At 33.7% G+C, this 13,961-nt stretch overlaps 3 protein-coding genes across 3 annotated transcripts; all 3 read left to right on the top strand.

Annotated features, from left to right (window-relative positions):
• Nucleotides 1-261: 261 nt before the first annotated feature.
• On the top strand, nucleotides 262-1,786 carry LOC130647657 (tRNA (cytosine(38)-C(5))-methyltransferase-like). The gene has a single exon (XM_057453598.1). It carries the CDS (start codon nucleotides 302-304, stop codon nucleotides 1,394-1,396), a length of 1,095 nt encoding a protein of 364 aa, XP_057309581.1. The 5' UTR covers nucleotides 262-301; the 3' UTR covers nucleotides 1,397-1,786.
• A 130-nt stretch (nucleotides 1,787-1,916) lies between these two features.
• LOC130647660 (uncharacterized) lies at nucleotides 1,917-6,153 on the top strand. Its single transcript, XM_057453602.1, has 7 exons — nucleotides 1,917-2,075; nucleotides 2,463-2,534; nucleotides 2,979-3,016; nucleotides 3,341-3,531; nucleotides 4,451-4,528; nucleotides 4,866-4,909; nucleotides 6,016-6,153. The coding sequence occupies exons 1-7, from the start codon at nucleotides 2,023-2,025 to the stop codon at nucleotides 6,140-6,142; spliced, it is 603 nt and encodes a 200-aa protein (XP_057309585.1). The 5' UTR covers nucleotides 1,917-2,022; the 3' UTR covers nucleotides 6,143-6,153.
• Nucleotides 6,154-6,223: 70 nt separating this feature from the next.
• LOC130647661 (transmembrane protein 60-like) lies at nucleotides 6,224-6,765 on the top strand. The gene has a single exon (XM_057453603.1). The coding sequence runs from the start codon at nucleotides 6,224-6,226 to the stop codon at nucleotides 6,641-6,643; it is 420 nt and encodes a 139-aa protein (XP_057309586.1). The 3' UTR covers nucleotides 6,644-6,765.
• The last annotated feature ends 7,196 nt before the right edge of the window (nucleotides 6,766-13,961 follow it).

Here is a 13,961-nt window from a genome sequence, read left to right as displayed (position 1 = left end):
TGAATTAGACAGGATCTTAACAAAAAACAAATTTTCAAATTGGCATAAAAAATTAATTATTTTTTTTTTTTGTAAAAGTATATAGAAACATTGTTATGCTTAAATATTATGCTATAGGTTTAAAACTTACAAAATATATTTGAGATATTCTTACAATTTTCACACAGCAAAAGCAAACATTTTTTTTCCAATTTTGAACTTCTCTGTTTTTGACTTACATGTTTTTAGCAAAACTGTGTTTTCATCCATTGTTCTATTTTCACTGTTTTTATATTTTTACAAGAGTTAGAATAAATCAAACATGGTTCGAATTAATGTAGTGGAGTTTTACAGTGGCATTGGTGGAATGCATTATGCATTACAATATGCTGGCATAGACGCCGATGTCGTTTCAGCCTATGAAATTAATACAACTGCCAATGCTGTTTATAAACACAATTTCCCAAATACAAAAGTTTCACAGAATAATATCGAAGCTGTTACAATTGCAGATCTCGAAAAGCTGAATGCTGATCTCTGGACTATGTCACCTCCATGTCAGCCGTTTACACGACAGGGTAAACAAGAGCACTCTAATGATCCACGTTCGAAAAGTTTCCTCAATATACTTACTATATTATCCAAAATGAAAACTCCTCCCACTTATATTTTATTGGAAAACGTCAAGGGATTTGAATGTTCAAATACACGAAACGAATTTGTAGCAGTATTAAAGTCTCGAAATTTTCTTGTGCAGGAGTTTTTACTGTCACCCACTGATTTTGGAATTCCTAATTCACGAACACGTTATTTTTTAATAGCTAAGCAGCAACCAAAAAGTTTTACTTTTTCATGTACACAGTTCCCTCTTCAATATTCTACTGAAACAATCGATCGAAAAAGGATTCCTTGTAAAGAACAAAGTCTGGATCATGAAAATTGTGTTTGTAAACATACAGAGTCAGTTTTGAATACTTTTAAGCAGAGGAAATTATCAGACTTTTTATTTAAATATAAATCAGATGATTTCTTGGTGAAGAAAGAAGTATTGTTACGATATTTTCCTGTTCTTGATATAGTTCACACAGACTCCATTCAATCGTGTTGTTTTACCAAAGCATACACAAAGTATTACCAAGGCACAGGTTCTATACTGACCCATCAGTCAAGCAATACATTGAGAGAAGCAAGCGAAAACTTCAAAGAAGCTGAATCAAATGACGCAAAGTATGAAATACTATCTAGACTGCAGTTACGATTTTTTACACCTGATGAAGTTTCACGACTGATGTGTTTTCCAGATAATTTCTCATTTCCTCCGAATGTGACATCAAAACAAAAGTATATGTTGTTAGGTAACAGTGTAAATGTTTTAGTTGTTGGAAATGTTTTTAAATGGTTTCTTTTGAATGATTAGTGATGATAATTATTAAAACCACTAACCTTTTGTCTTCTATAAGACTTTCTAATATTCTTTTTCCTCAGTAATCTTTTGTTTTGATAGTCTATAATCTTTTTGATGGAATCCAACAGCTTATCTTGCTTTCTAATATTCTTCCTTGCTCAATAATACTTTCATCCAATACTCATATGCAATCTTTCTTGTATAACCCAACACCTTCTTAGCTATATTTACGGGGTCAGTGATATTGTCTTACTCTTTGTTCTATATGACAATAAATACATGTTAACAAGTGATGTTAATATTTATCAAATTTTTGTAGTCACAACTTGTACACATATACAATAATGAGATCGTATACAAGTCTTGTAAAACTGTTTGTCAGCAAATTTTAACTTCAGTCTGTTTTTGTTATTCTCTTCTTGCTTGAACTGCTAGTCAAAAATTTATTTTCTGATGGATTATGTAGTCCTAATAAGCTGTATACATTGTTTTGTTAAGGAAAGTCTTTTAAAAAGTTTAGCAAACAGGTCAGCATCAGGTGAATCAAGACATTATTTGTTTTGTTCAACCATAGGTTTAACTGTTATTGTTTTGTGTTTGCCTATATTTTTGAAAACTTGCTATTAATACGAATAGAAATGCTTAAAACACTAACAAGGTTGCAACAAAGTTATTTGAAAAACCAATTCAGGTAACCGTTTCTTTTTAAAATTTTACCGATTTGTGTATGATAAAATATTTTAAGGAAACAGTGTCTGAAAGGTGTCATCATATGGGAAATTAATCTCATTCACTGCAATGTATAGATTTATTCAAATAATGTAGCTTAAGCACTTTAAAAAGTTAAGTTATATCTTTGTGCATAATGGTTGTGTCATGCACAAGCTATGACAGTCTGTACCCATGTGTGTAAATGTTACTATATGTTTAGCACTTTTGGGCTTCGCACTTAAGTTTTAAAGTACATTAATCAGACAACTGTTGTAGCATGATTCCATGATTCGAGTGAATGTATAGTTTCTACTTGCGAAGAGGGAAGGAAGAGCTTTAAAAAGTTAGTTTTTCTTTTATTTTTTAGACCTCTCAGCTCAACAGTAATTGTAAACAAAAAGTACAAGTATGCATTAGATGTAAAGAAGCAAAAAGTAGGGTATGTGGAGTTAGAGCATAACATTAAGTGCAAAAGTGTCCAATTTTTACAATTTCGTTAAATTTAGGAATTTCTGTCATATGTCAAGAAAATGTCAGGAATATTTGACTCAAATATTAGTCAGTACTATTATCTTATTTTCAAAATATTAAACAGTTTAAAATGAGCATTATTTTACTTAAAGTCAAAAAAATCAAAAAAAAATTCAGTGTTATCCGATATCTATTAAAATTTCTGTATGGCACAGAATAACTGGAAAATGAGGAGAATACAGGAAATGTCAAAAAATCGGAGTTATTGTTGGGTGGATACTCTACTCTGACTGTTTTTAATTGCTCATAATATGATTGTAGCGTATTGGTAATGTTATTTAATGATCAACCTATCAACTACCATATCTCAAATTCTTTCATGTTCTGTATATATCATTTTTTCTTTGTACAGTGGTGGAAAAGGTTCAGTTGGGTATCAATACAAAAAAGGTGAGTGTTCATGATCTCATTTCATTCGCATGTTCATTGATCAGCAATAATGTAACTTTGCAAAGGCCTAATCGCACTAAAGCATGCTTGCTCTTCTTTGTTCTTGTTCATCTAACACTAACAAGATTTACAGATGGTCTTTTGATAAAGTACTGGATGAATTCAGCCTTTAGAATGGAAGATATTAACCTTTTGTTGACTGGTATGACTGGTAGAACTGTGCATTCTATTCCATTTTTAAAATCTCCAATTAGGTCTGCATTGAATAGAGCTTGATCTGCAACATTTGTAACCATAATGATACGAATTTTGATTTCTGTGCAGGTGCAACTCTTGTAGAAGGCAAACTCCTCAGTCACTTTACCTTTGGTGATAAAAACAAGTTTGAACACTCGTCAGAAGACAGTCCAAAACAAGCAGCTTATGCTGAGATTGTGCAGTCAGGACTGGAGGACTTGCTGACATCGAATGAAATCGCACAAGAAATTCAAAATTGTGATATTGAAATCGTGAAGGTAACTTGTTCTTATTTGTTGAAGCTGTCACTCTTACTCTGAAATATGTTTTTGGTGAAAATTAGAAGACATTTTTGTATATTTAGATTTTTTCTCCAGAGTTATTGCTAAATTTCGCGGAATTTATTTCGCAAAATAGGTCGAAAATTGCGAAAATTTCTTTTCGTAAAAATTTCTTTCGCGAAAAATCCTTCTTACGAAAATTTCTTTCCTTAAGGTAATTAACTGTGCGGTCTAATGAAAATGAAAATAATATCAACACAGCTTCGTGAATTAAGATTTTATTCACGCAAAGTTCCGTGCGTGCTACATGACTACATGCTACGCAAACACGTTGCTGTGCACGCTAATTTAAGGATATTTATCCTTAACGAATGACTTCAACTTTGATTTATTACATAACCATTATTTTCGCAAAATTAGCAAAAGAGAAGAAGTCTTGTTTATGCACGAGTTCAGTATCAGCGCTGTGTATTGGACATTTAATATTGGTATGTCAAAATTGTTGCTACAAAATAGTTTAATCATCAGTGGCAAAGATGAGTGAACTTAAAATTTCAATATTAGAGGATGTGTATGTTATTTCATGTCCCGACGTGCACGTTATTTTGTGTCCCAACGCTCACGTTATTTTGTGTCCCAAAGTTACGTTATTTCGTGTCGAAACGTACACGTTATTTCGTGTCCCAACGTGCACGTTATTTCGTGTACCAGCGCACACGTTATTTCGTGTCGAAACGTACACGTTATTTCGTGTAGATTGCCAACGTACAAGTTGCGTTACCGTAACCGTGCGCGCATTTCACAAAGGCCATGAATCAACATTGCTTCTGTTTTTTATAAGAAACCGTACAACAACAGGTAAATGCGTGATCAAGCAAAATGGCACGTAACTAAGTTAATACCTTCACAATTTCAGGTTGAAGTTTCGCCATCTTTGTCATCTGCGAATGTTGTGTGGAAGTTAAGAGAAGACGTTGGAACTACGTACAGAAAAGTATGTACATCATTTTTTTTACAGAAAATGTTGAATTAAATACTGTTATAGAAGGTGATTTGTGTACAAGATCATTTGTTCCAGTGGTGATGTGTGCGTTGTATAATTAAAGTTGTATAAAATACATGACACCCTCCCCACGTCGGTCGTAATGACATCGTTTTTTGACGCGACATTTTCCTAAGAGTGCGACCGTGAATATATGAAAAATAATGACCATAAAATTCGACGTCGAACGGATTGTTTCTTTGTCGTTATTTTCACATAACGGATGCTTCTGGAACCCTTTGTATGACGTCATTATATGACGTATGACTTTTTAACTCTATTTTTGCAGGAAGAAGTGACAGCTCTACTGGAAGAACACTTGCATCACATCAGGTAGAAAGAAATGAAGTTATTTATACACGAGTTTATCAGTAAAATCAAAGAGACTTACACACCCTAGAATACTGAATAATCGCCACCCAATTTTAGGATTTTTTTCCAACCCGCCTTTCCTTGCCGTAACAAGGGAAGCTCAATTTAAGGCTCACATAGTTTACTTATCTTGTCTTGATCAATCTTTAGTTACTTCACGATCAGCGTAGTTAAGCTGCAAAATTGAATTAGTTGCATATTGAAGCTGATTGGCTGATTGTTAGTGCCGTGATTATTTTTGACAACAACAATAACAACAACGGCAACAAAAAAGAAAAGAAATATAAGGATATTTCCCATATTTCTTTATTTAATGATTAAATGATTAAATGATTTAATGATTTCTTATTTGCGGATAAGTGGTTCTAAATGCTTCATTTAGCGGAATATAATTTTGAAGACGACTTCAATTTTCCAAAATTTGAATTAATTTGTTCGAATGCTGAGAATTCAGAGGTTCTACAATAAATGAATTTTAGTTATGCGAAAAAGCTTTCTTGCAGAATTTTTGAAAATAGTTGATTCAGTTAAGATAAATTCATTTATGTCGGTGAAACTTGTACTTAACACTGCGTTTACACTTGAAAAAATTAACATGGATTCGTGAGTCAAGTTACTAAAAATAAAAATATATATAGATTCTGTTTACACTAAATTTTGCAAATTTATGCGGATTCAGCATGAAATTGATAAAAAATAAAATTGGAAAAGTTTCCGAAAAAAAAGTTTAAATCCGTAATAATTACTTAAATCATAATTTACGCTTAAGCACTTATATGGATTCAATCTAAACGAAAACTTTCCGGGTTTTTTTTACCGTTTTCATGCTACATCCGTATAAATTAATGTAAACGCAGTCCGTATAGATCTCCATGTTTATTAACTTGACTCATGAATAAATTTGCGGAAGTGTAAACGCAGTATTAATTTGAACAGATAAAAACGGATAAAAAATTTTCGTTTTCAAACTTTTCGTTTGAATCCTTAAGTGCTTAAGTGTAAACGCAGTATTAAAAAACTTTTGACATCCCCAGCAACTAATTTATAAATCGTCTTTGTCTTTTCAGATTGATACTACCTGCTTATACGACAATCACACGGACGCCGGCGGTTTCGTTTACGTATGATAAATTCTCCGAACAGCAACGATATATCGATTCATTATTCGAATCCATTAAAAGCACGGAAAATTAAATTGAACTTGTTTTAAACGTCATCAAAAGCGTTGCGTAACTTTTATTAAATATCTAGTTCGGTTTTATTGCGTTTAAAGTCATGGCTCTTGTTGGAAGAGTTACGTTTCTGTGGATTTTAACGTCATTTTTTCTGTTATTCGTCGTTTTGAAACTCGACAGAACAATAAACTGGTTTTGGTTGGTGGTCTTCGTGCCTATGTGGATACTTGATGTCGTAACCGTCGTTTATATCGTCGTGACACTTTTATACGATTATCGACGGGGGGATCCTCCGACAGTGATGGATGATTTTAACGTCTTAAAACGACGTAAATTTATACTAATAGGTATGTTCGTGTTGAAGATAATCTTTATGATGCTTCTGTGTCTAAAACTTGACGGTTTCACGAATGCGTCGTATCTGTTTATTTGTATACCGCTGTGGATTGTTCTGACGATGTTGTTTATTGATAGTTTTATCGTAACGTGGAGGGAAGGGAAGAAGTATCGTCCGCAGTAGAATGAGTGTGTGGTATTGGATATAGATTTAATTCGAAGACGTGAAATAGTGATAATCAATAGTGATAAGATTCAATATTTAAAATGATATACGAAGGAAAGAAATAAAGTGTGGTAGAAGTAGAGTTATTGTTGTTTTTGTGAAGCGATGGCCGACATTTTGAACTTGATTATTTAGCGGAATAAAAAATCCACCTTACTCATCGATGGAGATATTTGGTGAGGCTTAACCTAAACGTAACCTGACCCCAATTGTATTTTCGGAACGTACGAAACAACTTTCTGTTCTGTTAGATAAAATATCAAAGCCACACCCTAAATCTTGTTTTAAAAAAATCCTAAATAACCTGGAATTTGTTCCAAAAATAAAGATTCTTTTCTCTGTTTAAGCTGACATCCTTTTTTTTTTGAATAGTAAATTTTTGTTATTCTGTTTTATTTGCGGTAGATTTTTAAATCCGTTTTCAAAAAAGAAACGTTGCAGCAATTGAGAATGCATTAAGTTAATATTTACATACAACATCTAGTGTATACAACTTCTCTAATGTAGATAAAACCTTAAATTAAGGTCACCCTACAATATATGCAACACCTTAAAGGTGATAAAAAGAAAGTCCTAATTATTAGTAACTCTTTCCTCCTAAAATGTTTGCAATATATTCTAAAATATGGGATAGTTTTTATAAGTTTTTTTAGTGTTTTCTCCTAAAATTTGACCCAGACTTCTACAGAGTGGCCACTCTTCCTAAGATCTAAAAAATCAAAGGGCTGAAATTCTGAAGATCTTGAAAAAATAGTTTCAAAATGAGTGGGAACTTTGTCACTGTTTCGATCGATATCGATTCAAAAATGATTGAATGCAGTAATTGAATCTTTCAATAAGAATCGTCAAGGCTCAATTTCCAAAATTTTAAAAATATTTTATAAATAATGCCGAGGTTTGATCATTAGACACTTTGTGTGCAGTTCGATAGACTTTATAATATCGGGAATTATTAGGGAGTCTGAGGGCTTTGGAACTAAGTTGACATAGTTGTTGAAAATGACACGGGCAACCTCGCCTCTAGGGCTTTTTAGTGTTTTCATCGACCAGAAGATAACTAACCTCAATCCCAGGGCCTCTAGAATTTTTAAATAAAATTTCCCTATTGAGAAGCGCGACAGGCATTATAATTACTTGTCTAGTAACAGCAGTCACCTAAAACTTTGTCCACATGACGTCCATATGACTTTTCGATGCAAGACGACCCGGGGACGAGATTGGGTTAATATTGTGTTGTTTCTTTGCCGTGTGACTTTACAGTCCCTTCCCCTGGTCAGGATAAAAATTCTTTAGAATCGCATAGGCTTGTAATAGACTAATTTATAGAATTTTATGGAAATAAAATGTAAAATCCGTTGGAATTGTTTTTTTCTCAAATGTTTTTTCTGTTTAAAAACAGACTTCAACATTTCTTGCGTCGATCTTTGCGGTCTGTTGTTTATAATTTTTGCTTGTGCATATGCGTGCGCATGTCTATTGTTCTCGATGCAAAATCAAAACATTACGTCACGGTGTAATTAGTTATAACCCAGTTAAGTGAATTTTAAAAATGCTACAAGGCGCGACTGCGTCGTCTAATGGCACCCATACTAGTCACTTATTGGGCGTCTAGGCCGTGCTAGACGCAACTACATTTCCGTACATAATATTACTGCGAAACGCCGTTTTTGGCTTTTCTTGAAATAGCCGAACGGCATCACATTCTGTCAGGCTGCAACAGTTTTACTTTGACAGGGTGTAGGACGAGTAACCAACGTCAAACATGCGTTAGAGTCTCCATATATCTGCTCCACGACTCGATATGGTGCGGAAAATCGAGAGATATAGCCGTGCTGACGTCAGCAAAAATTAGCGCTCTTTGAAATTTCAGATCTAAGTTATTTAAGATCCGAAGTCCTTATCCGCTGTGGCGTATTTTGAGAAGTGAAATTTGACAAGTTCGGAGTGCGAGTTACTTCATTTGCTTGTGGTTACGAGCTTTACAATTCTGCCTTTTTTGCAATAATTTATGTCCTGGGATTGTAGAAGTGGCTAGAACAAAACACAACCTTATGTTGTAAATAACAAGGATGACAAGAACATATTTACGTCTGCTCATACCCTTTTTTCACCAGCCCCTCGAAGCTAACAGTCCCGGGGACGAGGTTAGTCTACGGCGTGGCCTTTTTCTGGTTAAACGAGTGACGTACACTCTTTTTTGACGGGATCTTTTATTTGTTCAAAATACAATCATGGCGGACGACACTGACTGCGATGTTGGTTCAAATGGCGAAGTTTTTGACGATGTTGAGTCAGATCCTGCATCTATTTTACAAAACGTGGAGCAAGCATGCAACAAAATTCTTATACCGTCTATGGCTCAGTCTTCTATGTCAAAACTTGCTAGCCAAGATCAGGACAGTGAGGGAAATGATGCTATCTTTGTAATCAAAAATGACGATTCGTCTGATCAGAATAACGACGAAGAAAACACAACAACAGACGGAGAGAAAGCCCGCAGATTAAGCAGTGTCAACAGTCCAGCAAGAGGAGTAAGATGGACGCTGGAAACCATGGCTTCTGCCATGGACTCTGTTTTAGGTGGAGAATTAACTACAACAAACGCTGCAAGAAAGTTTGGAATCCCTCGAACAACCTTGCTGGACAGGCTTTCAATGAAAGTGAAGCGTCAGCATTTAGAGACTGCAGGAACATTTCCTTTATCAGCTGATAGTGATGCTAAAATTGTGGAATTTGTAAGAGAAAATTCAAATTTAGATAAGCCTACATTGCTTAAAGGAATTTTAACAAGAGCTGAAGAGTTGGCTAAGGAACAAGGAAGACCTTTCGACAATCCTTTAAACACGAGAAAATGGCTGAAGTTGTTTGTCAACAAGCATCCAGAATTAGATATCTTGCAAGTTACGAGAAACCGTTCAATGTCACAAAGCCAACGTTCCTCGTCTGTTTCTCTTAATCATTATGCAGTTCGAACTTCGTCTGTGGCAAACACACCCTCAGATGTGATTTCACATATGATACATATGCAGCAGCCAAGCTTGTTAAATAGTCAAAGCGATTCATCACCAACAAATGAAATTGACATTTGTAATGATGATGAATCATCCCGGACAGAGCATGACATGGACTCATCGCAAGTATATGATTCCTTTGAAGCAACACTAGCTAAACAAGGAGTTGAAGCAGTTGAACGTAAGCTCACAGCAGAACAGTGTTCGTATTTTAATTATCGCTTTTACAATGAGGCCTTAGAACGAGGCTATGAGTTATGGAAATTATGCAAATCGAAAGCTGATGCATGTGATAACGAAAATTTTGAATCAATACTGTCCAACCAAGCCTTAGTAGGAATTGAACAAGCTTTAGTTGCTGAACATATAAAGTACTTTCGGTTCCGTTATGAGAATCCTGATTTGGAAGATGGTTTCAAGCTTTGGCAGGTTTTAAAGATGAAATCTACTCAACAGCAGTAATTTGAAATAAAGTAGAAAACCTCATTGTTCTGAAATCAATAACAGTTGGTGAATACAGATCTATATTTGCTCTGTGTGTTACTAAATGTAATTTTCATTTTAACTTTTCTTATTCATGTTGGCACTCAAAAATTGCCAAAGTGAATGCCTACATTTGAACTAAAAATTCCCAACTCACATTGGCAGATTCCCACAAGCATGCATGGTTTTTATTTTATTGGATATAAATTTTTCATTAAACTTCTAGTTTTGTGTTAGAGCACGTACAGACACAAACGTAAATTGTTGATGTGAAACACACATGAATTATTTTCCTTGTGAAATAAACCGATAAAAGGGCGATTTATGTTATTATTAACCTTTTATCCTTTGTATATATCAAACCTTTAGAATGGAACCTGATAGTATAAAATGTTATTTGTAGTGTATATTTTGTACATATAAAAAACAGACCCAGGCGATATTTATATGCCTCCTTAATCTTGCATGGTTGATGAAAATAAATGCTGACTGTAAACCTTTCTTCTGTTGACCAATTCCTTCTGGTATAACCTTATTGAACTAGTAATTCGAGGTCCATAGGAACATTACAATGTCTTCATAAATTAGCTCATTTAATGTTGCTCTTTTCATTAAATGCTTATTCTGAACATTTGAACAACTTATGAACAAGTTTCTGTTGATCAAATTTTAATTTTTTTCTATGAATTGCACGTTCCGTATGGTCAAAGAAGAAATTATGTATATAGCATTTGCAACGTTTAGTTTAGTTTATATCCTTTTTTTGTTTATTTTAATCTATAGATAATTTTATATTTCTTTTTTTGTATGTTTATCTGTTGCAATTTTTCTGAAAGAGGCCACACTTTTGTAGATATAGTGTGGATATTAAAAAGCTTGTTGTTTTCACTGTTATATTTCCCTTTAAGTTTAAATTTATTGGAATTTATATTTGCACATTGTGTTTTGTAATATTTAAAAACTGTGCAAGATAAATCAAGAAAAAGAAAATGTTATTATGTTTTCACAACATTTCACATATGTTATTATGTAACCAGTGCAAACTTTTCTGGACCAAAAAAGCGACGAAAGTCCTGGAAAAGCCCTGGAGTTTTGCAAACTTTGCCCCTATTTATGGCTTTTTTACTTAATTTACACGTGATATTCCTCAATCTATTGTTTATTTACCTTTTTCTAGGTTTTGTGAATTGTTTTTTCATAAATATATAAAAATTTTAATTTTTTGAATGCTAAAAAAATAGCTTTTTAGTTTTTCCAACAGAAGTGACTTGAAAACGATTGCCAAACACTGGATTAGAAAAAATTGATACTGTTGTTAGTTATTCTGAAATTTACTCCAAAAAAATTCTGTTAAATTGCTGGAATGTTTAAAGCAAATTAAAAAAATTAATCCTGGATTTTAATATTTTTTAATATTTTGCTGCTTAGGGCGATAAGTTTTTATTTTGAAGCATTGATAATGCATCTTTCGCAGTTTTTTTTGCAATAATAACTAATGGGCCTCGTTTTCAGACAAGGGTCAATTACTAATACTTAATTAATTGCCATTTGTAAGTATTTGTTAAGTTTTAAGAAATTCGAATATTTAAGTGATTTTTGGTGAAAAAATAGCCGCATAAAAGTTGTACCATTATGGCTTTAATGGCAACGTACAACAGAGTGACATAAGAGATGTGCAACTTTATGGTCGCGACAACAACTTTATGGTCGCGTGCACGTAACAATCGATTTACATTCTACTACAATGGGGCATAAATAAGTAATAAATATTACTTATTATTATTACTAAATTGTTGTTCGGAAAAAAATATATACTGAAAAAATATGGCTTGTTTTAACCGCAAAAATGTATGCACGAGAAAAATCCTTCTTAGAAAGGCTTGGGGAGAAAAACAAAACTTTGTAAAGTATTTTTTCGTACGTACATGTTTCAGCACCAACCTCGATCCTAGGACTTTTTCTCTTTTTGATATAAGGAGGCGGCTTCCCGTTATTCCCGTTATAAAAGAGAGACAAAGGTCGAGTTTGGTTTCAGCACTATACTATATGCACTGTATTGACTTTGATTTACGCAACAGAAGGGATAGCTGCATAGTAAGATTTGACGCCTACCTATTTGAGAGCCTACACGTTTCTTTTTTTATAACAACGTTTAAATTCTTAATTAAGACTGTTCGCTGGATCATTATTTTTGGCTGTTTTTTATAATCTTGTTTTCAGGGTTTCTTGCCTATTTAAAATTAAGGATCGCCCGTTAAGGACGTAGTAGGGCGAGGTGAAGACAATGTGTTTAATATTAATTCTTTTGCGCCGTCCTTGTTCATCAATCGAATAAAGATGCTGGGAACGAGGTTAATTAATATATCTTCACGTTCCGTCACATATCTAGCCTGTCGCATATAGGTGGTACATATTACGGTCACATGATCTCGTTCCAAGCTGAAGACGAATTAGCAGTCACACTTTGAAGTTAGTTTCAATAAATATACAAACTTGAGGTTCAGGTTTTTACTAACTTTCTATTTTTTTCCATACGGCGATTTCAGGATCTGTTGTCTCTTTTTGCATCTTGGACGGCGTGAGAGACAAAAAGTCCTGGGAACGAGGTTGGACGTACGTTACAATATAATCTACATGTCACATGTTGTTTTTCCAACGTTTCATAAATATTAAGGAATTAGGTAACAAGGAACCTTTCTTAGATTTTTGACATCGAGCTAAAGTCTATTTAAAACTTTAAAAGACCTAAGGACGATGCTGATTCACGTCAACCTTTACTTCATGGCTTTTTTAGTTTCTGATATCTGATAAAAAGAGACAAAGAGTCCTGGAATCGAGAATAGTTTCAAGTGCTATCTTCGAAACTTCTCGAGAGATGGCAAAAGTTTTTCAGATATTTTTCTTTGCGGTGCATCTCTGGTAGACATCTTTCTTTGTCGCGGTTCTTTGCTTTGTTTATATTCTGATATTCGGCGTAAAAAAATATTTCTTTGAACCGTTTCGTCGTTAATACTGCGTTTCAACATTCGTATATTTTCTGTATCGTTTTTGCACTGTTCTTGAAGTTTAAATAAGTCTTTTCGTTTTTGCATCATTATTCCATTTTGACGATTCTTTTCGATAGCAATGCCTCGTAGATATTCCTTTCGCAAACCAATCTGGGTCGCAATATTTTCTCGTAGTTCGCGAATATTATTGTCGTAAAATTGTTTTTCGACGGCTAAGGCTTTCATATGAAGTTGACAGGATTCGATATCGTGATTATATTTTGTAATTCGCAAACCAGCACGTTGCCTTTTATCGTTTGTTTGAATCGATAATTCGCGTAATCTTTTTATCGCAGTTTTATTACTTGTTACGGCAATTTTATTCTTCGGTAACGCAAAAGTTACCGACTTGGCACTCATGTCTGCTCTGTTGACCATTTGTTTTTTTGTTTACAATTTTTTTTAAAAATTTCATTAAATATAGTGCACGCGTTAAACTTTTTTTTTTCTCTCGAGACTTAAAACAAAAACAACTTTAAATATCGTTAAACGTTTTAAATTACGAGCGACGTTATTGCGAAACACAACACTTACTGTTTCGGTTCCTTCACAAAACGTCAAAATAAATCTCAGGGGAAAAAATATAACCATTCTTATCTGTAAATTATTCTGCTAAGAAGTTGGTACAAAGACGTTGTAATGAAATCTTTTTCTATTCGTACGTAAATTTTTTTCGACATTTTTTTGCAAATAAACTTATATAAGTCTTAAAAAAGGGGCCCGTTTTTGAAAATA

This window comes from Hydractinia symbiolongicarpus, chromosome 6 (genome assembly GCF_029227915.1).
Source record: "Hydractinia symbiolongicarpus strain clone_291-10 chromosome 6, HSymV2.1, whole genome shotgun sequence".
NCBI classification, from domain to species: Eukaryota; Metazoa; Cnidaria; class Hydrozoa; order Anthoathecata; family Hydractiniidae; genus Hydractinia; species Hydractinia symbiolongicarpus.
The sequence above is the reverse complement of the archived record's forward strand: the minus strand, read 5'-3'. Positions and strand labels throughout refer to the sequence as shown.